The following is a 20,478-nucleotide window of genomic DNA, read 5'->3' on the forward strand; positions in this document are numbered from 1 at the left end:
GTGTCCCTGTGCCGCGCTCGGCGCTGACTTGGCGAGCGATTGGGCAGGGCGGGCGATCGGCTCCCCGGTCCCCCCGCTGTGCTGCTTGGCGCGGCGCTCCCGCAGTAGCAGCGTGCTCCCCGCCCGCGCCGCCGCCCGCCCCGTTGTGCGCCGCTCGCCACTGCTCCGCTCCGCCCGGCCCGGCCCGGCCCCAGCCGCCGCCGCCGCCGCCGCCGCTGCCGCTGCCGCATCATGCCGCATCCCGCGGCGCGCCTTGGGGCCGCCCTGCTGTTCGTGCTGCTGGTGGCGGACTCTTCGCAGAGTGAGTACTGCGGAGGGAGTCGGGGCCCGGGGGTGACTGGGCCTGGGGGTGCCCGTCCCTCCGCACACGCTGCTCAAGCACCTCCCGTCGCTCTCTGTGTGTGCGGGGTGCTGGAACTGCCGGGGCTGCCATGGAGGTGTGGAGAGGGGAGATGCGCAGCTTCACGGCTGCGGTGGGGAAGGAAGCGGCGGCAGCAGTTGCAGCGGGGGATGCCGGAGCGGCAGCGGGGGATGCCGGAGCGGCAGCGGGGTCGCCGGTGTGAGGGGCCGCGCCTAGGCTGCGGAGACACGCGGGCGGGGCGTCGGACAAGGAGAGGACTCGGTGCCCCATGGCGGGACGGCTGGTGCCCCCCGCTCGGACGTTTTGGGGGATGTGTGTACGTGTGCCCCCTTAGCCGCTCATCGCTGCCTCTCCTTTCCCCTTCTCTCCTCCTCCTCTCCCCCGGCCGCTGCCCTGGCGATCGGCGGCCCAGCCGTGCTGCTGCGCGCCCCGGAGGCTGCCCAGTTCCTGCGACAGCGGCAGCGGCGAGCCTACCAGATATTCGAGGAGACCAAGCAAGGGCATCTAGAGAGGGAGTGCGTGGAGGAGCACTGCAGCAAGGAGGAGGCCCGAGAGGTGTTTGAGAACGACCCCGAGACGGTAAGGGCACAGAGATTTGGGTGGATTGGCCAGGGCTGCCCTCTCGCCCTTCTTCCAGCGGGGTGCCAGCTATGTGCACAGCTGGGGAAGCTGCTGGGAATAGGAACCAGAACCATTAGGTGAATGACTGGAAGACACATGACAGAAGTAGCACACAGCCTTCGAAAGGGCTGGCTGATGAGAAATGCCTTGGTTGAGGATGGTCTTGGGTAGCCGCTCAGCCTGCTGGCATGACTGCTGTCTCCAAAGAGTGGAAGGGTCCTATTCACTGCTGGTGTAAATCCATGAAACAAGACCAGTGTGACATAATGCTATGGCTTCTGTGCCTGGACAGCTTACCATCCCTTTTTTCTTCACCCTCCCATTCCACCTGTCTTTAGAACCTCCTTAAGATTGTGGCATATGTCAGAAGTATGGCACAAACACACTTTAATCCTATTGGGCCATATTCAGCTTGGTCAGCATTTTGGAATTAGGTGGTTCAGGACCTGTCACTATGACAGCAGCAGAATATGTGTGTGTGAGAACATAGTATTGCTGCACTTTTCATGCAGTTACAACCTGCACACTGGTCATGAAGCTGACCTGGTCTTAAGGCTGACTTTTACTTCAGCCTTATTCTCACTTTGGACAGCCTGTGGATGTAGTTGTGTTGCTTTACTAAGCTTGGCTTGCTCTTCTCCCTCTACTCTGTTTTGTATAGGCTGTTCTCATTGCAGAGATTATCTGGCATTAATTTAGCAGTGGGAAGTAGATTTTCTTGGTGTTCAAACCGAAGCTTGATATTGCACAGCATGTTCCTGTTAATGGTATGATGCTCTAGGGAGAAGATAGGGCAGAGAGAGAGAGAAATAGTGTGCGTGTACACACAGAGGCACACACACCACAGGCAAGGGAGGGACTGATCTGAGAAGATGTTTTATGCTTCAGACAAGTCTTGACATGTGTGCTCCATTAGCAGGCTCAGGGCTGGATACACAGTGCTACTAGTAGCTTGTCAGAAAGGCAGTAGTAGATACAGAAGAACCATTGTGATCCCGGCTTTTCTTTTTCACTAGCTTTAACTTTCTTTTCTTTTCTTTATAACTAGCTTTTAACTTTCTTTTCTTTTTAACTAGCTTTATATGGAGCCCTTGCCCAGGCTGTGCATGTGACCTCTTATGTGTACATGCAGTCATATATATTTGCAGCAGTGTTTGCTTCTGTTCTTTAAAACTGAGCTGATACAGAATATGGATAATTGTAGTGAAAGTGGGTGGCACAACTATTCAGGTTGAACGGCATGCCTTTAAGCTCAGCCTAAATTTTCACCATATAGCAGTGAATGCAGGAAAAAAAGAAATAGCTCAAATGTGATTTTGTAGCATTCTGGAAGAAAGGTGATCTGAGGTCACCAGTTTTGCTAACTGGCTTCTGGCCAAGAAAGCAGCCAAAGGCGATGCATTGGTAGGTCAGTTTAGAGAGCAGTAGTGTAAATGTGTCAGGAGTTTTTAACCAATGTTTGGTACTGATTTGTATGTTGGAAAAAACACACAGTGCTTCCACTGTAATGAAAACAGTGATGTTATTTTTGTTTTAAAGTATTTTCATGTGTAATATAAATTCTGTAAGATCCATTCATGCTGTTGAAGCATGTTTTGCATGACAACACAAACTTTCTATCATTGCATATAGCTTCGACATTTTTGGTGCATTTCATTTGTTACTGCTGCTAGGTCTTTCTCTAGTTCTGATAACCCATGATATCTAGATGAGCTTCTAGTATCTGTGCCCCCTTGCTTACTTTACCTGTGCTTCTGCACCAAAGTACTGTATTTTATAATACTTTTAGGTCTGCAGTGACCTTTTCTAACACAAACCTCCCGAGAGTTGTGAAATTGCTTATTATGTACATTATGTCCTACTCTTTGCTGTTACTTCACTTCAGTTTCACTGGGAAACCAAAGTGCCACTGCCTGTCAGGCGGATTTATGGCCCTTCCTATCCATTTTGCAATCAGTATATGATAGGAAGGCAGCTGCTGCTGTTCAGTAGCAGTTTTCTAATGTGTGGTGGCAGAGGTGGTGTTTGTGGGCTGTTACTACACTACACTTTGGAATCCTTCAGTGCTTTGTAAGGCATAGGGGACTAGTCCTCCAACAGAATCTGAGGATTTGAGGGGTAGCGTATTTTCATCATTTTTATATGACTCGATCTTTTTACATCTCCATAATACACACCTGAGGTAGTGGGAATGTTGCATTGCATGTCCTGTCCTGGTGACTGACAGAAGAGGAAAGCTATCTGAGACAGACTGGTCTCAGGAAAGATGAAAACTGTTGATAAACAATGTTTAGAAGTTTGAGGAATTAAACTAACTGCTTTAGCGTATTATTGGGCTGCAGCTGATCTGTACTGGTAAGGTGACAACTTTATTGACTAGGGAAATACAGAGATTGCTGCTGACAGCAGATGATTCCTTGTAGTATAGACAGGCTGAATATTTTGTTTCTGCCAGCTGAACCTGGTCACAGGGTTTAACTACTTATGTCATAGCAGGGAGAAACAGCTACAGCACTTTTTACCCCACACTGAGCCCTGTGACTAACCTTGCAATAGGCAAACTGTGAGGGACACATCAGGACACTACTCATCTGTGCTGTTTCATTTCCCAGGTTTTATGTTTTAAAGCACCAGATGAGCATGAATGTAGGCATCTGACTGTTTACTGTCCCATGGGAACCATGTTTTTGCAGCCTTGAGAAGTGAAAATTAGTTTGAGATTGGTTAATAGCTGCTGTTTCTTTCTTTGACCTCAAGCAAGGCTTGCCATGTGAGCGTGGAAGTGTTGTCTCTCTTCCCAGTCCCCATCCATCAGATGATTTAATGAAATGTATGACTCTTCCTTACAAACCTTGCCATTCCTAATTCCCCTATGGCTGTGTGAAGAGAATTTTAAGGCCTAATTTCAGAATCTATGAGTTAAAGATATTCTGTGGCATTGCATTAGCTGATTCAATCAGTTAGGTCCAGAAGTTCAGGTAAGATTAACCAAGGCTGTCGCATAGCTTGATGCTTCCCAGATAAAATGATAGCTTGATCCAGCCAGTTACAACATCTAGCCAAAAATAACTTTTTGTGGAAAGATACCTATTTACTGGACAGGCAAGGAAATGGAAATGAAGTGTTGTGTGCTACACCAGAGCACCCTTTTCCCATACCTTATGTTGGTTCACTAGCCAGCTTTCCAAAGCAACATCTGCAGGCAGGCAGCAGAGGATTCTCTGAAACCTGAATGCAAATGTTGCCACATGTGTGATTACTTACATCAGCAACTAAGAATAGTGTATTAGGCCAGGCTAAGTAGCCATTCATTTGCAGGCCAGCACAGCTTTTGTCTTTTATGTTACGGAAAATACAAATATCAGCTTGCTGAGACTGGAGGAAGGAAGATAAATTGAAACATTTTTAGGCTGGGATTTTTTTAGGAGGCAGAACAAAACTCATTTATATGACTATACATGGTAAAAGCAAGTGTGAGTCTGGATTAATGAGTCCTGCAGCCTATCTTTTTTAATGAATACTTCAATACTGTAGAATTCTGGGATGTTTCCTATTTTATAATTTAATTTGTGTTAGAGGTAGCAAACAGAAAAGTTGAAAGATAATATGGTGGGAAAAATAAGGATGGAAAACATATTCTTGGGAGGTATGTGGACTGTTTCTAAATGTGATCTGTTAAAGATATGCTAAGTGGGATGGATGGCATAAAGTTGCAAAATATCTTGGATGTAGAGATAAGAATGTTATCTTATTTAAAATGTTGATGAGGCCTTATAAAAAGCAGTACTAGAGAAATATTTGACCTTGGTATGCAGGCAAGGTATCACAGCTTGTTAACTGACTGATAAACTGCTCTGGAATTTGGTTGACCTGTTCTAAAAATGTGGTCATCCAAGCATGTAAAATGTTGGGGATTGGTTTGAGCAAGAGGGGACATGGGTCCCAGGAACACCTGTGCAAGCCAGGCCTTGAAGGATTTTCTGTTATTAATACAGCAATGGAGTAGGAGTTGTGGAAAAGTTCTGATTGCTTGGTATGCTGAAGTCCAGCTGCCCCTGAGAAGGGAGGCAAACAAGATAAGGAGTAGGCAAAGAGCTGGGAAAAAGAGCAATTAGACTGAGCAGAGAAATTCCACAGAATAGTGAAAACAATGATGTAACCTTTTAGAGAGAAACCAATAGCATGTGTTAAATTAGAATAGAATTATCTATGTATAAGATAAGACTATAAATAATGAAGTGTGGAACAATAAAGTTGGATGATTACTATCACTCATATTGAGTGCTGTTGTCCCTGTCTCCGTTCTTGTCAGTAAAACAGAGGGCAGAAGGGAGTGTAGTTGTTGGTGTTCTTGAAAATGTTGGATTTCACTGAAGAATGAATACTGCAAAAAAGTATCCTTGTGCAAGGAGTTTCTCTGTTGTGAAAGGCTCTTCACAGGGAAGGTGTTTGAATGTTGCCTCTTATCTGTTAGTGCCATACTTTATCAATACAGTGTCTGTCACTGCACGTCTTGCTGGCTGTTGCCATTGAAGAATGACTGGTCTTCTTGCAGGTCACAGTTGAAATTGCCATGCTGAGTACTTTAAGAAGTGTTAGGCCTACCAGAAATACTGATGTAAGTCATCCTGGCCAACTGTGTTTATTGTTTATGGATTAGTCTCTGAAGAGAGTAGCATGGAAAGCCAGCTGGTTTTCATATGCTTGCATATGAATAACATTCACAGGCGCACAGAGGAAAAGTTCTCTTGCTTCTTGAGGGTCTTGCATCAAAAGTCCTTTTAAAAATTACAGCTTTTCAGGTACACCAAGAATCACAGAGTAACTCAAGCTGAAAGGGTCTCAGAAGGTCTCTATTCCGCTCATTTAGTCCAGTCTCCCACTCATGATGAGTGCAGCAGTGAGACCAATCAGACTTTCCAGGGCTATTTGCATTTGCATTTGCATTCATATCTATATTTTATAAAATCCTGGAAAACAGAATTCTGGAGAAAAAGAAATATTTAACTTCCATATCTAGACAATTATGTTGACTGGTGGTGTTACTCCAGCTTTGGAGAGGCTGTATCTTTATCTAACACATGGACCTACTGACCTTTCTGGAACCACTCAGACTGCAAAAAAAAACCACAGAAGAAAGCTGGTGAGGGACTTTTTAGGGTACCAGGTATTGATAGGACTAGGGGGAATGGAAAGAAAATAGAAATGGGTAGATTCAGATTGGATGTTAGGAAGAAGTTCTTCACCATTAGGGTGGTAAGACACTGGAACAAGTTGCCCAAGGAGGTGGTGGAAGCTCCATCCCTGGAGGTTTTTAAGGCCAGGCTGGATGTGACTCTGAGCAACCTGATCTAGTGTGAGGTTGGAACTAGATGATCCTTGAGGTCCCCTCCAACCCTATCAATTCTATGATTCTATGATTCCATTGTAGAGTGTAGTTTCGCTTGTAAATATAGCTTCCATTTGCTTTCCCCAACTGAGTTGAGCTGAGTTTTTTTTAATGCTGGTGGGCTAAACTACCACATTGCACAAAATAATTGGCTTCCAGATGTGGGGCAAGATTGCTTGATTTATTTCTGTTCAGATTAGGGAAAGCAAAAATGAAGTTATTTTGGATTCTGTGGCATTTGATATATTCTGCTCTGACCGTGATTGTTTACAAGTGTATTATTGGATTAATGTTGTATAAGCTTGGGAGATACTTGATGTATAAATTGTACCTTTGATTTAAGTATAAAATTCAGTTGTTATATGATTGATTGGGGGGATTTTTCTGGCTTAAGAGATACGGGAATGTGACAGCGACGACATTACCCGCTGATGGGGCCTGCCTCGTGAGGTCTTGGGTGACAGGTTGGACTTGATGATCTTTGAGGTCTTTTCCAACCTTATTGATTCTATGATTCTATGAAATTTACAAGTTTAGCATTCCAGTAGGCAAAAAGGCCATCCTCAGTAATAGCTGGGATCCAGAAGTGATTTATTTGCTGTGTGTGAATCTGCTGTTGGTAATAACAGTTGTGTACATGTTAATTGCACTGTACCGTGAGAGGCGAGTATCTAAGACCTGTTTCATTTTTAAACGCAGACCCAGATGTAGGAGAAGCAGTTCTAACTCAAATCTACAGATTTCTAGTGATGAGGAGATAGGGGAAGCAGTTAGAACCAGAAAGGGAGAAGCTATCAGTAAGGCAGCTCTGAACGGGACCACCGCTAATTCTGGCAATCAGCCAGCAGCAGCACCTAAGATGGTGGCTGCAGTGTCACTGGCAGGCATTAAGAGAGGCAAAATCATTTCCTTCATCATCAGCAGGACCAGAAGTGGCCTCTGCAAAAGCTGCTGTGTCTCAAAACCTGTCAGCTTCTGTTAAGCCTGCTGTAAATTCAAACACAGTCCCAATTAAGCAAGTAGTGGCTTTAGATAGGAGAGGTAGGCAAAAGGCAGATGCAGGAGCTGATGCAGGGGAGCAGCAAGACAGAGGAGAGCAGCAAGATTCTTGTACTGGTGAGGGACCTTCTGTTAAAAAAGATCCTTCTGAGCATGAAGAGAAGGTTTGTCTTAAAGACATAGCTGAATTATTGAGACCATCACAGGATAGTGGAAATGCAGGACAAGATATAAGTTCTGGTAGGACAGCAGCTAATGGAGGTGCTTCTGAAGTTAAAGAAATCCTTAGGAGAGTAGCATCAGGATTATGGGGACAGCATCTTCAGGAAGATGAGACAGACACAGAAGATGATGACATCCAAGCAGCAAACGCCCCCAGACAGGAGATTAGGCATGTGAGAAATGATTACATCAGAGCAGAGAATGAGCCAATTCTAACCTGGCTTGGCAGGTGTTTTGATACATGTACACCAGCTCTAATAGTGGGAGACAAGTCAGCATCTCAGCTGGGAACTCTCTCAAAAGATAGTGGAATAGATAGACATCTAGGCAGGTGTCTTGGTAAGGTTTCTCTGTGGACATGCCTTTTACAGCTCTTATGAGGTACCCATCCAGAGATGACCTTCCATGGAATCCTAAACCCTGGAACACCACGGATGAGGGCAAGAAATTATGGTGGAGCTCCTCCTATGGTTGGCCATTCCACTGACCAAATGAGACAACTGGAGGATAGTCTCACATGCGTTTCTTTGGTTTCAGCCATTGAAACTCTGTATGGAAAAATTGAGAATTGTATGAAAGAGCTGAAGGAGGAATTTAAAAAGATCCATATCCAAATTGGCCCAAGGAGATAATGTAAATTCTTCTTCCTCCAGATGGATACAAGTTGCAGCTGTTAGAAGCAGAGGTCCTCTACAGAGGCCATTCCAAATCAGGTCAAACCAAAACAGACAACAGAGGCAATTATGTGGGAGTATTTGGATAACTCTGCATGATCAGTTTGGTGAGAACATGAACAGATGGGATGGTCAACCAGCTAATGATCTTTTCAGGAGACTAAGGGAACTGCAGAGTGGCAGAACCTGAGGTAGCAATACCAGAAGGGTGGCTGTTACTTCCTCAGTTTCCCAGAACAACTCTAATAGCTCCAACAGTGATTCCAACTCTAACAACAGACACTGTGCCACTTCTGTGAAGGAGAATAAAAAGCATTTTATAAATGGCCCAGGTGGCCAAGAAGACCAACACCATCGTGGCTTATATCAGAACTAGTGTGGTCAGCAGGAGTCATTGTGCCCCTGTACTCAGCACTGGTTAGACCACACCTTGAGTACTGTGCCCAGTACTAAGCTCATCAGTTTAAAAAGGACATTGACACACTTGAACACGTCCAGAGAAGGGCAACGAGGCACAAGCTCTATGAGGAGAGGCTGTGGGATCTGGGGTTGCTTAGCCTGGAGAAGAGGAGGCTCAGGGGAGATGTTATTGCTCTCTACAAGTACCTGAAGGGGGGTTGTGGCCAGGTGGGGGTTGGTCTCTTCTCCCAGGCAACCAGAAGTTTAGGCTCGAGGTGAGGAGAAAGTTCTTTATAGAAAGAGTAATTTGCCATTGGAATGTGCTGCCCAGAGAGGTGGTGGAGTCCCCGTCCCTCTAAGTGTTCAAAAAAAGATTGGCTGTGACACTTGGAGCCATGGTTTAGTTGTCAGGTGGTGTTAGGTGATAGGTTGGACTTGATGATTTCTGAGGTCTTTTCCAACCTTGTTGATTCTGTGATTTCTTTGAGTAATTTAGTGAATGTTGGTGTAGTCTAGACATGAAAAATACTGATATTAGCTTTAAGCACATATATCATCATCCCTGTATAGCATATTCCTTTCTAGAATCAGGCAAAAATGTGGATTTACTTGCTGTGAAAATTCTACTGATTTGTTACAGCATTTTGGCAGTGTGGAGGAAGGTCTAGGTTTATAGCTGTTATAAGTTTTTTGTATCTCTTGTTGGTGCAGAATTCATTTGAGAGAGGAAAAGAGTTAACAGAGTACTTTGAGCTCCTTGGACTTGGTATATGGAAGAATGGATTCTCAGGCACCGTGGTGCCTGCTTAATAGATTTCAAGAAGGAAATAAGGGGAGATTTAGACTTTTGTCTAGTAATGGCTTGAAGAAAAGAAGAAAGCAGAAAAGTTGGGAGTGCCCAGATGTATGCCATCTGAGTGAGCACTGGTTGAGATCTCAGTGAGCACTGGTTGTTGGAGCCCCCCCTTCCCTATACTCCTCCTCTCTGTAGTTTCTTATAAAGCAGGCACAGAATAGGAGAGAGTCTTACCAAACTCCAGTGGGTCCAACTGATCTGGAAGGCAAGCACATTGGACTATGAAATGGGATGCTTCTATCTGCATGGTGGTACAGGCTTAGCATTTGTTTATGGTGGTGGAATTCAGTAGCAGGAGGGTGACAAAAATCTGCTTGCTCTTAGAAGGCAGGCCATACATTTATTATCAAAATGCTGCTTTAGCAAAAAATACTGAGAATGGTGAACAAAGTGTGCTGCTTCTAGAAGCAGACACAGCTCCATCAGCTCTGCTGGACTCATGTCTACATGATCTTGATCTGTTTCCTCTTGTGTGAGTTTAGCCCAGAATCTCAGAGTAGACCTGGAAATAGTGAAACACGTCATGAAGGTACTATGACACTTGCAGAAGAGAAGACAAAAGAATGAGAGAGTACACAGAGGGGCTGAAGATAGGATGGAAGAAGATGCTAAGTTTGGTGAATTGAAGCAGGGGTGTTACACAAGTTTGGGCCAAGAAGGAAGATAATGGAAAAAAGCAGATAAAGTTAGGGTAAGTAATTTTGGTTTAGAGGAATATAATAAGTTTTAACAAGTGTCTGAGAGGGGAAAAAGCCATTTAAAAAAAATAAAGAGAAGAGTTTTGTGGCCATGGGCCACATATATATATATAAAAAGAGGAGCAGCCTACTGGGAATTAGTACATTTTGTTAATGCAGCTACTTAAGAATCACAGAATATTGGAGGTTGGAAGGGACCTCCGGAGATCAAGTCCAACCCTTCCTGACAAAAGCAGGGTTCCCTAGGGTAGTCCACACAGGAATGCATCCAGGTGGGTTTTGAAAGTCTCCAGAGAAGGAGACTCCACAACCTCTCTGGGCAGTCTGTTCCAGAGCTCTGTCACCCTCACTGTAAAGAAGTTTCTCTTCATGTTGAGGTAAATCAGATAAGAGAAGCATTGAATCTATATGAATTGGCAGTTGTGGTTCATGTGAACTTACTGCTTATCAGGCACTTCCCAATATTAAGAAGAAGAAGGATGGAACTGCCATTGGAGATTTGGAAGAAACTAAGAAGCAGCACTGCAAGGAGCTTTACTTCTCATCCACTCCCATTAGTTTCCAGGCTTTGGTCTCAGATTTGGGAGCTGATCTGATCTAGTTTGAGTCAGCAACCCATTTGCCTATTCTGTTCACCTTTCCTGCATAGCAGTTTGGCAACTACATGGAGTGGTTTAAGTAAGGAATCTGAAGAAAAGTAATCTGTAGAAAAAAATAATTTTGCAGCTGGATGAGTACCCCAGTTGTGTTCTCCATGCTGCTTCACAAAAGGTGGAAAGGGCAGCATGGGTTTAGAATGGGAAGGACAGGTGCCAGAAGGGGTTTGCCAGGGCTCATGGTGTCAAAGATGTGACTGAACAACCAAGCCTTGGAGAATCTGATTCAAGTTTTTTCAGCAGGTCTCCTTTCTGTATCTCTGCCTTCATTGCTGTTTTCACAGTATCACAGTATCACCAAGGTTGGAAGAGACCTCAAAGATCATCAAGTCCAACCTCTCACCACAGACCTCATGACTAGACCATGGCACCAAGTGCCACATCCAATCCCCTCTTGAACCCCTCCAGGGATGGTGACTCCACCACCTCCCTGGGCAGCACATTCCAATGGCTAACGACTCTCAGTGAAGAACTTTCTCCTCACCTCAAGCCTAAACTTCCCCTGGCGCAGCTTGAGACCTCTTGCTCTGGTGCTGGTTGCCTGAGAGAAGAGACCAACTCCCTCCTGGCTACAACCTCCCTTCAGGTAGTTGTATACAGCAATGAGCTCTCCCCTGAGCCTCCTCTTCTCCAGGCTAAACAATCCCAGCTCCCTCAGCCTCTCCTCATAGGGCTTGTGCTCAAGGCCTCTCCCCAGCCTTGTTGCCCTTCTCTGGACACATTCAAGGGTCTCAATGTCCTTCTTAAACTGGGGGACCCAGAACTGGACACAGTACTCAAGGTGTGGCCTAACCAGTGCAGAGTACAGGGGTACAATGACTTCCCTGCTCCTGCTGGCCACAGTATTCTTGATACAGGCCAGGATGCCATTGGCCCTCTTGGCCACCTGGGCACACTGCTGGCTCATGTTTAGGCGGCTGTCAATTATCACGCCCAGATCCCTTTCTGTTTGGCTGCTCTCCAGACTCTCCACAAGGACACATGGCTGTGGGGAAGTTTCCTTATTTATTTTGAGTTCTCCTCCTGTTCTTTTGAGCATCAGCAGTGGGACCCAGAGGAAGACCAAGGTTGGAATGCAAGGAGGATATCCAGGAAGGGGGACGAGTGTAGTGTTGTCTTCACTCTGCACACCTGCCAGGACAGAAGAGTGAATAAATTAAGAGGAGAATGGGTCATGCTAGCACAAAATCATATGCATCTGGAGAGCTACCACACTTTACCACATTTGGCTGACTCCTGGAACAGGGAGTCCTCGTTCAAGTCCATAAAATATTTGGGACAGGAGCAGAAAAGAAAAAGTTCTGGGGTTTTTTTGTGTTTTGTTTTGTTTTCCATTAAAATAATGTACAGGGAAGTATGAGATCAGATTCTGTCACAAGGGCCTGGTGTTATCGCAGATGTCACTTCCCTGTTCCTTGCTTGCCTATGCCCTCTGAGGCAAAGTCTTAAAGCATCTGACTGCTGTTGCAGTGAGTTGCAACCTCTGCAGGTAAACAAAATCATAACAAACAATATAACTTAGATTAAAGGAAAGGGAAAATAGAATATTTCTTCACTTCAGTGGACAAAACATTACAGGGCCTGTAAGTGATTGAAAGCATTTAAATTATGTTGAATAGGATTTTCTCTCTTTATATATATATATAAATAAATAATATTTTATATATATAAAATATATATACACAAAAAATAATGTGTTTTATATGTATATATATACTCTGTGCTAAGTACAGCTTAAATAGTTGCAAAATAATGTTGTAATATAGGATGCTGAAGGGAGACAACATTTTACTTACACTGTTTTCTCAGATCTTGATTTGCTGAATTTCACTGAAGTTTCTGAGCTAGTTTAGCCACATGTGCAAGTATTTTAACTATTGCAGCAAGGAAGGATTTGAACAAGCAAGACTGAGTGAAGCTCTATTATCAAATTGAGATCATCTTCAAATTGCACATTAATACAGCTGGAGGAAAAGTAGCCTTTCAATCCTGAAGCAGTGTAAAGACCGTCAATTCATTTGTGATTAGACTGCAGTAAGTATAGCTTAAAAGTACGTGCAACCAACTCACTGGCATCACTCTACAAATTTTTGTTGGAATAGTTGTCCCTTGGCACCAGCTGCATCCATTTCATGCCATTACTGTCCAGTCAAACCCTGCCTTAGGCTGCGCATAGAAATCATCTCCCTGTGCCCTTTACATCTTCACAGATGTTTTGGTTGGCTGTGACATACAAAATCTTTTTTTTTCTCATTTTCTTTTCTTTCATTGCTGTTTCCCCCCCTGTAATTGCTCACTTTATTAGAGGGTTTTTCCTCATTACAGAGCAACATCTTTGCTAAAGTGGCACCTCAGTAAGCTGTTGGAAAGTAGAACTGCCCCTCAGAAGAGGGCAAAGGAAACTATGACAATGGACGGGTTTTGGTTCCAGCCTTCAGGATTCTGTAGAGATGTCCAGTCTGTATGAAATGGGTGATGCTGGAGAAGGTGGTCCTAAATGCTTCTTGGCTGGGGAGCTAAACAACTCAGTGGAAGGGGCAGTCATAGTTTTTACATACCAGAAGAGCTGGATGGTGTGAAGTGGGTACTTTGCAAATGGACACTAAACTAAAAAGCTGCCCTAAGCAGATAAAACTTTGGTGGTAGGAGATGAGACTGGGAGGCTGCTTTTGCATTGCAACATCACCCACTTGCTTCTCTAAAGCTTCACTTACCAAACTGTGGAGAGAAGTTATCTTTGTGCCTTGCAAGAAGAATGCAAATTGGTCCAAAATAACCTGACTAATTCTGGGGTTCCTCACAATGAGAAAGAAAGCTTGTGCAAGCAATTAATTTGAGCATAAGTTCTATATCTAGTGGATCTATATATTTAAATTTCTGAATTGCAGGACTGTTTAATTACACACATAATGTGTACAAGGAAGGTCTAATCATTCAGCATGAGCCCAGTTATAAAAAGCTCTCAGAGGGTTCCTTAACATCAATGAGATTTGCATCCTCAGGTTATAACAGCTAAACAACTGTATAACATTATTACAGCCAGTTATGTCTGGTAGCAGCCATTTCTTTGCAAGTGCAGTGCAGGCCAGCAGTGTGGAAGTGTGGTGCGTTTATAAAAGAGGAGGTCAGGCGATGCTCAAGACAAACATTCAGTCCTGAAGGAAAGAGGAAGAAGGAGAAGACATAATGTGGCAGTTGTTGCTCTCTAAGAGGTAACTAGGTAACTAAGAAAGTGCTTTTTGGTAACTACCACAAGTCTGTTGAGATCCTCCAGTGGTAGCAGTGCTGCAGTGCCAGAATTACAGAGTGGTAGGGGTTGGAAGGTGCCTCTGGAGGTCATTTGGTCCAACCCCTCCATTCAAGCTGAATCACCTAGAGACAGTTGTTCTGTAAATTATGTCTTTTACCTGCTGCCACTGCAGCTCAAACATGATTTTTGTTAGATTTACATGCATTAGATTCAGGGCTGATTGGGCTTGCCTGACCTGGTACTTAAGCAAAACAAAAGCAGCTGGCAGGCCTTTTTGGCTGAGGTTTTCAGTGTTGCCACTCAGTTTGAGGAACAGTGAGAACATTTTCCTTGTGTAGACAACGTCATTGTTATGTTTTAGGAAGGGCTGTTTTTATGCAGTGATTCATGTTAATGCCTGTTCTGATTTGGTGTTCTTCCATGTTCTCTAAGAATGCAGTGGGACTAATGCATACCCAGTATATTGACTTATGGATTTTATGACCAAGGAAGAATTTGACCATAGAGTCAAAAATAGAGGATGACCCTAGTCACATTGTTGGTTTCCTTTTGCAGGGAAGCCAATGCAGGTACTTCCGCACTTCTCTTGAACTGGGTTGAAATAAGCATACCAGGATCTACTTAGAGGGACTGGCTTTATGCCATATTTTCCACTTCACTGGAGGAAGGGTGGAGACCAGTAGATGTGAAGTGCTACTTGAGATCTCTGCTGAATTAAACTAATGGTGGCACATAACATATGGTGTGTAGCTCGTACTACATGCCAGTCTGCATACAGTGGATGTCCTGGTCCCAAAGCCCTTGACTACTGAAATTGAATCAGACAAACAGAAGGGGTGTTGAGTCCCAAAAAAAGGATGGGTGGAAATAGATTTAAGATTTCTTGGTAGGAGCAGACACAGAGGTTGAACCTGCTGAAACAACTTTCATTAAAGTTGGTCTGTTGAGGGGGTTCATGCTTCTGCAAGGTAGTGTCTTCCTTTTGCACGCACTAGGATTTTAGTTTTGGACAGATTGACATCATCAAGCTTTCCAGCCAATGTCTATACAGCAGCCTGTCCAGAGGATGTTTATGTCCAATGTATTTGTTTATAGCTTTTTAAATAAAAAAGCTCATTTCTCCTGCTTTTGTTTTCAGCAGTAATTAGGAAAGCAAATTCAAAGGGGTAGGGCTGACATTTAAATGTTGGCTTCTTTTACCAGAGTTCAAGCTGAAAATGTAACTCTTGCTCTAATTCTCTGGTGAGTTTTGCTACCATGACAGTCACAGTTAAATAACCTCCTGCAATTTGATCCTGTAAATACTCTCTGTGAATGGCTTTCTGGATGGTGAGATGTCTGATGACCTGGAAACTGAAGGTGAGAAGTCCGCAAACAGAATCATTGCTAACTCCTTCCTGACAGGCCTCAAAGCATTTCTTTTGGCATTTTTGTGGATCCTGAAAATACAGTTGAAGACTTCTGCTGGAGAGAAGATGAGTCTCAGGGTTTTAACAGGGACCTGACCCTGTATAATGTTTTCATCCTCCCTGACATCCATGGGTCAGTAAGACTTGGTACAGCACAAAAGACTGAAAAAGCATTGTGGAGTGCTTATATCAGAAATAATTCATGTCTGGATGTATTTCTGTCTGACTTTTGTCTGAGTGGAAATAGGTTGTCATTGCACTTCCAGAAGCCCATTACAAGGAGAATTGATTATGGAGAAACCCAAAAAATTAATCATACAAGAATGAGTAAGATTAGAACCGGCTACTCATCAGCGAGTAGTTTTCTGTAACACAGCAAATGAGGAAGATGGATAAAGAAGAGTTAAATTTATATTAATAACCTCCTGATTAAATCAATTCAGGGAATTAAGCTTATGGTAGTACAGAGTCTTGGAGTTTCGCTCTTCTGCTGTTCAGCTGGCATTGAATTAATACACAGTCAGTTCGCATTTGGAAGGTTATTTGTGCAATGAAAATAACTACTTGCCTTAATCTTTCATTGAAAAGTAAACTTTTCTAGCAGTCAATTTATTCATCAGAGGTCAAGGACAAAATGAAGTTTTATGCCTTTGCTGACTTGGAACAATTAAACTGGATGCCCTGAATATGAAACTTCCTATTTCTTGTCCTGTGAGCGCTGAAGAAGTTGTTCTTGACAGCCTCTGGATTTTTCTGCTGCTGGTTAAACACATCTGCACATTCTTGTGACATATATTGAATAAAGTGGAAATAATGGGGGGGTGGGGAATGTTGTATTTCATCACATGCTGCTATCTTTTTCTCTCTGAGTGCTGGATAAAGTTCAGTTTGTGGTTATAGCACAGCTGGGCACTCATCTGAGTACTTACACTGTTTAGATTGTGGTTTTTTGACTTGTGTATAACTAAACATATATATATGTGTGTGTGTGTGTGTATATATATAAATATATATATATATATATAAAAGAGCTAGAGTTAAGAGCTCCTTTCTCTATTACCCTGAAGAGAGAAAAGATGCCAAACTTACTGCCCTCATGTCAGAATTGAAAGTTACAGTAAGTGTAAGCTACTTCTGCTTCTTTATTGATGTTCCCATGATTTGGGCTGAATGTGCATTTCAGCAACTGGGGAATATTTAGCAGAAGCAATTGATTTTTCTGGTGAATGACAGCCATGCAATTGATTGCATTCAACAGTCCAGGTCGAACTGAGTCACAATGTGTGCCTGCCTCTGTTGTATGTACACGCCTGTATATATGCATGAGCTTAGCAAAACATCTGTACTAAGAGAAGATAGAATAATTTCTTATCTTGCACATTGCATAGTCCAAATTAATTTTGTAGACTATGGGATGCATACTGTTCCAATTGCACTGCAGATATTTATATGAAAATTGCTCATGTTGTATGAAAAAGAATTATACTGTGTGTGAGAACTGTATGCATATACTTTCATAATCAGCTGAGAAATTATTTATTTTAACCAAAAAATACTAAGTGCTGATAAAATCCACAAGTTTTCCCTCATTGCATGCCCCAGTTAAAATTTTAACAGCACTTGAACTAATGACTTAAACATCTTGAAATCCAATATGAAGTGAAGTTGGAAAGAAATGCTTTTTCCTGGCCATGAATTGGTGGTCGCTTCTTCTTATCATTTTAAGAATGTGGCTTAATGATCAGCTTAGGCCAATCTCCCACTCTTCCAAGCAGCACGGTTGCATTTTCCTGCTGTTTCTCTGTGTTGGTGCCAGTGATCATGTGACTGGTAAGGTCTCCCCAGGCTGAATATTTTTCTAATGTGTGAAATTACATCCAAGTCACATCAGCAGTTACTCTTGCTATCACAGTATCATAGTATCAGTCAGGGTTGGAAGGGAGCACAAGGATCATTTAGTTCCAACCCCCCTGCCATGGGCAGGGACACCCCACACTAGATCAGGCTGGCCAGAGCCTCATCCAGCCTGGGCTTAAACACCTCCAGGGACGGGGCCCAAACCACCTCCCTGGACAACCCATTCCAGGGCTTCACCACTCTCATGGTGAAGAACTTCCTCCTCACCTCCAGCCTGAATCTCCCCACCTCCAGCTTCATTCCATTCCCCCTAGTCCTATCACTACCTGAGATCCTGAGAAGTCCCTCCCCAGCCTTCTTGTAGGCCCCCTTCAGATACTGGAAGGCCACAATTAGGTCACCTTGGAGCCTTCTCTTCTCCAGACTGAACAGCCCCAACTCCTTCAGTCTGTCCTCATAGGAGAGGTGCTCCAGCCCTCTGATCATCCTCATGGCCCTTCTCTGGACACACTCCAGCACGTCCATATCCCTCTTGTAATAGGGGCTCCAGGTGGGGTCTCACCAGCGCTGAGTAGAGGGGGAGAATCGCCTCCCTTGACCTGCTGGCCACACTTCTCTTGCTGCAGCCCAGGATCTGATTGGCTTTCCAAGCTGCAACTGCACACTGAGAGCTCATGTTGAGCTTCTCATCCACCAGCACCCCCAAATCTCTCCCCTCAGGGCTGCTTTCCAGCCAGTCACTGCTATATGGCTGCACATTGCTGACACAAGGTAGGGAACAGTAACACATGGCCGAGTATCACCAGAAGTGTGGAAATGCCTTTTGCAATTCGGATTTAGGTTAATGAATGTCAGTTTTCATTATTCCCTTCTTTGAGCAGACCATCTCCACAATGTGATGGAACGGGCGGTGTGGCAGTGGGTGCTGTTAGATCTGTAGGGTGCTTGTGGTAAGAGCAAAACATGCCCTTTTATTTTAGTGGTTGTGGTGTCAGGGTCTTGCCTGTGATTTGCATCTGCAGAGGGCATCTTGAGAGGCGCTGAGTGACTGATTGATTCTGTACTTTCCCTCTGGAGTTTTGTCTCTAGGTACCTTTTCCTTCCACTACCTCATGCCATCACCAGCACCTTTACCTCTTGTATAGCGAGTAAGTGGCTTCATGCTCAGCCACTGCCAGCTTGTCAAAAAATACCTTGAGACTGGAGCTAATGTTTCTTTCCTTTTGAAAAGACAAAATGCATGGATCATACTGTGCTGCTTCTGGCTCTGCATAAAAAGAAGTTCTGATATTGGTGTTTGGGACCCTGTTAAAGACAGCTACCATGCAACCAACAAACTACCTGCAGCTCATAAATAGTGTGACAACAGAAGGAAATACCATTCAATAAATCTTTGTTTTTGTTTTTCCCTCCTACAGGAATATTTTTACCCGAAATACTTGGGTGAGTTGCAGCTTTTACTTTCTCTTTGTGGCAGTGCTGGTATGAAAGTAAGTGTTGCTTCTTTGTTCAGTGCTTAGTGTTAGCAAAAATGTAATCACCTGGCTGTTTTTTAAATTGGGTTTCACCTACCTAGCACTGAGTGATCACAGAGGTCAACCTCCCACTTCTATCACAGTATCACAGTAGCACAGTATAACCAAGGTTGGAAGAGACCCCAAGGATCATCAAGTCCAACCTGTCCCAACAGACCTCACAACTAGACCATGGCACCAAGTGCCACGTCCAATCTCCCCTTGAACACCTCCAGGGATGGTGACTCCACCACCTCCCTGGGCAGCCCATTCCAATGACGAATGACTCGCTCAGTGAAGAACTTTTTCCTCACCTCGAGTCTAAACCTCCCCTGGCACAGCTTGAGACTGTGTCCCCTTGTTCTGGTGCTGGTTGCCTGGGAGAAGAGACCAACCCCTTCCTGTCTACAACCACCTTTCAGGTGTTACAAACCACTCTAGCAGAGGGACTAGAAGATCTGTCAAGGTCCCTTCCAACCCCTAATATTCTGTGATTCTGTGATGCCTAACACCGGGGCTTGTCACAGCTGAAGTCACTGCTACGGAAAGTGATGGAAACCTGATTGCCCTCTACATACATTGCTAACTTTTAAGACAGACTGTATGTTCCTTATGTGATTTCGAGGTGTGTTTATTATTATTGTGCACAGAGATCTTTTATGTGTTTTCTGCATGTTAAAAAGTTTCTGTTGCATTTACATTTGTAGCTTGCGGCATTAGTAGATAACTTGAGATCGTCCAGCTTTTTCCATTTTTAATTAACTTAGCTATTAACTCTTTAATAACTTGGCTATTAACTAATCTTTTTAAGTGCCTTTACTGATTGAACCGCTGACTTACTCTATTGACTGCATGGTATAGTTTTCTATTTGTGTTTAATATACAGTACTTAAGATCCCAATTGCCAGCAGTTTGAGAAAACTGTGTGCTTTTTAGATTTTTAAAGAGTCTAAGTAGTTCAAATTTGAATAACCACTAACATGCTTTTTAGAATCGTAGTGGCATCTGGTTAAGCGATCATGCTTTTTGGATGGTTTATAACTCCACTCTACCTCAGACCTAAAACATTTTAAGGCATTTGGGAGATTAAAATATTGCATAGTTTTTGCATCCACCTTCCAAAGCCTTGCTTAATGTGTCAGCAGGCCAGGTGTCATTTGACATGCTTTGAATAGCTGCCGTGTCATCGTTGTAATAACAATTTCATTTTCTGTTCTTCAGCTTGTATTCAGAACTATGGGTCACCTTATACAAGAAGTCCAGATTTCCTTACATGTGTTCATAGTAAGCATTTCTATTTTGTTTATTGTGGTTAAATGCTCTGTCATTCTACTTGGAGGAGTGGGACCAGCTCAGCCATCTTCATTTTTTGATAGTATTTTAGTACTGGTCTTCCTACTCCCTAGATGTGCGATTCCACATCATTTGAGCAGCAAAACAAGACCTTTACCCTTTCATAAACTATTGACATCTCACTGTCATATTTCAGTGCTTTAGTCTTTTATGATGCAAGACATTTCTTTCCCACCAGTTTCCCAAGGTCTGAACAATCTGAGAAGCAAGAGGGACAAGA

At 43.7% G+C, this 20,478-nt stretch overlaps 1 protein-coding gene across 1 annotated transcript in view; it reads left to right on the forward strand.

Annotated features, from left to right (window-relative positions):
- Nucleotides 1-211: 211 nt before the first annotated feature.
- Nucleotides 212-20,478, forward strand: part of GAS6 (growth arrest specific 6) — a 49,580-nt gene continuing 29,313 nt past the window's right edge. The window contains exons 1-4 of the mRNA XM_054162889.1: nt 212-301; nt 774-940; nt 18,810-18,834; nt 20,127-20,189. Coding sequence (XP_054018864.1) covers nt 232-301; nt 774-940; nt 18,810-18,834; nt 20,127-20,189 — 325 coding nt within the window. The 5' untranslated portion in view covers nt 212-231. The remainder of the gene's footprint in view (nt 302-773; nt 941-18,809; nt 18,835-20,126; nt 20,190-20,478) is intronic.

This window comes from Dryobates pubescens, chromosome 7 (genome assembly GCF_014839835.1).
Source record: "Dryobates pubescens isolate bDryPub1 chromosome 7, bDryPub1.pri, whole genome shotgun sequence".
NCBI classification, from domain to species: Eukaryota; Metazoa; Chordata; class Aves; order Piciformes; family Picidae; genus Dryobates; species Dryobates pubescens.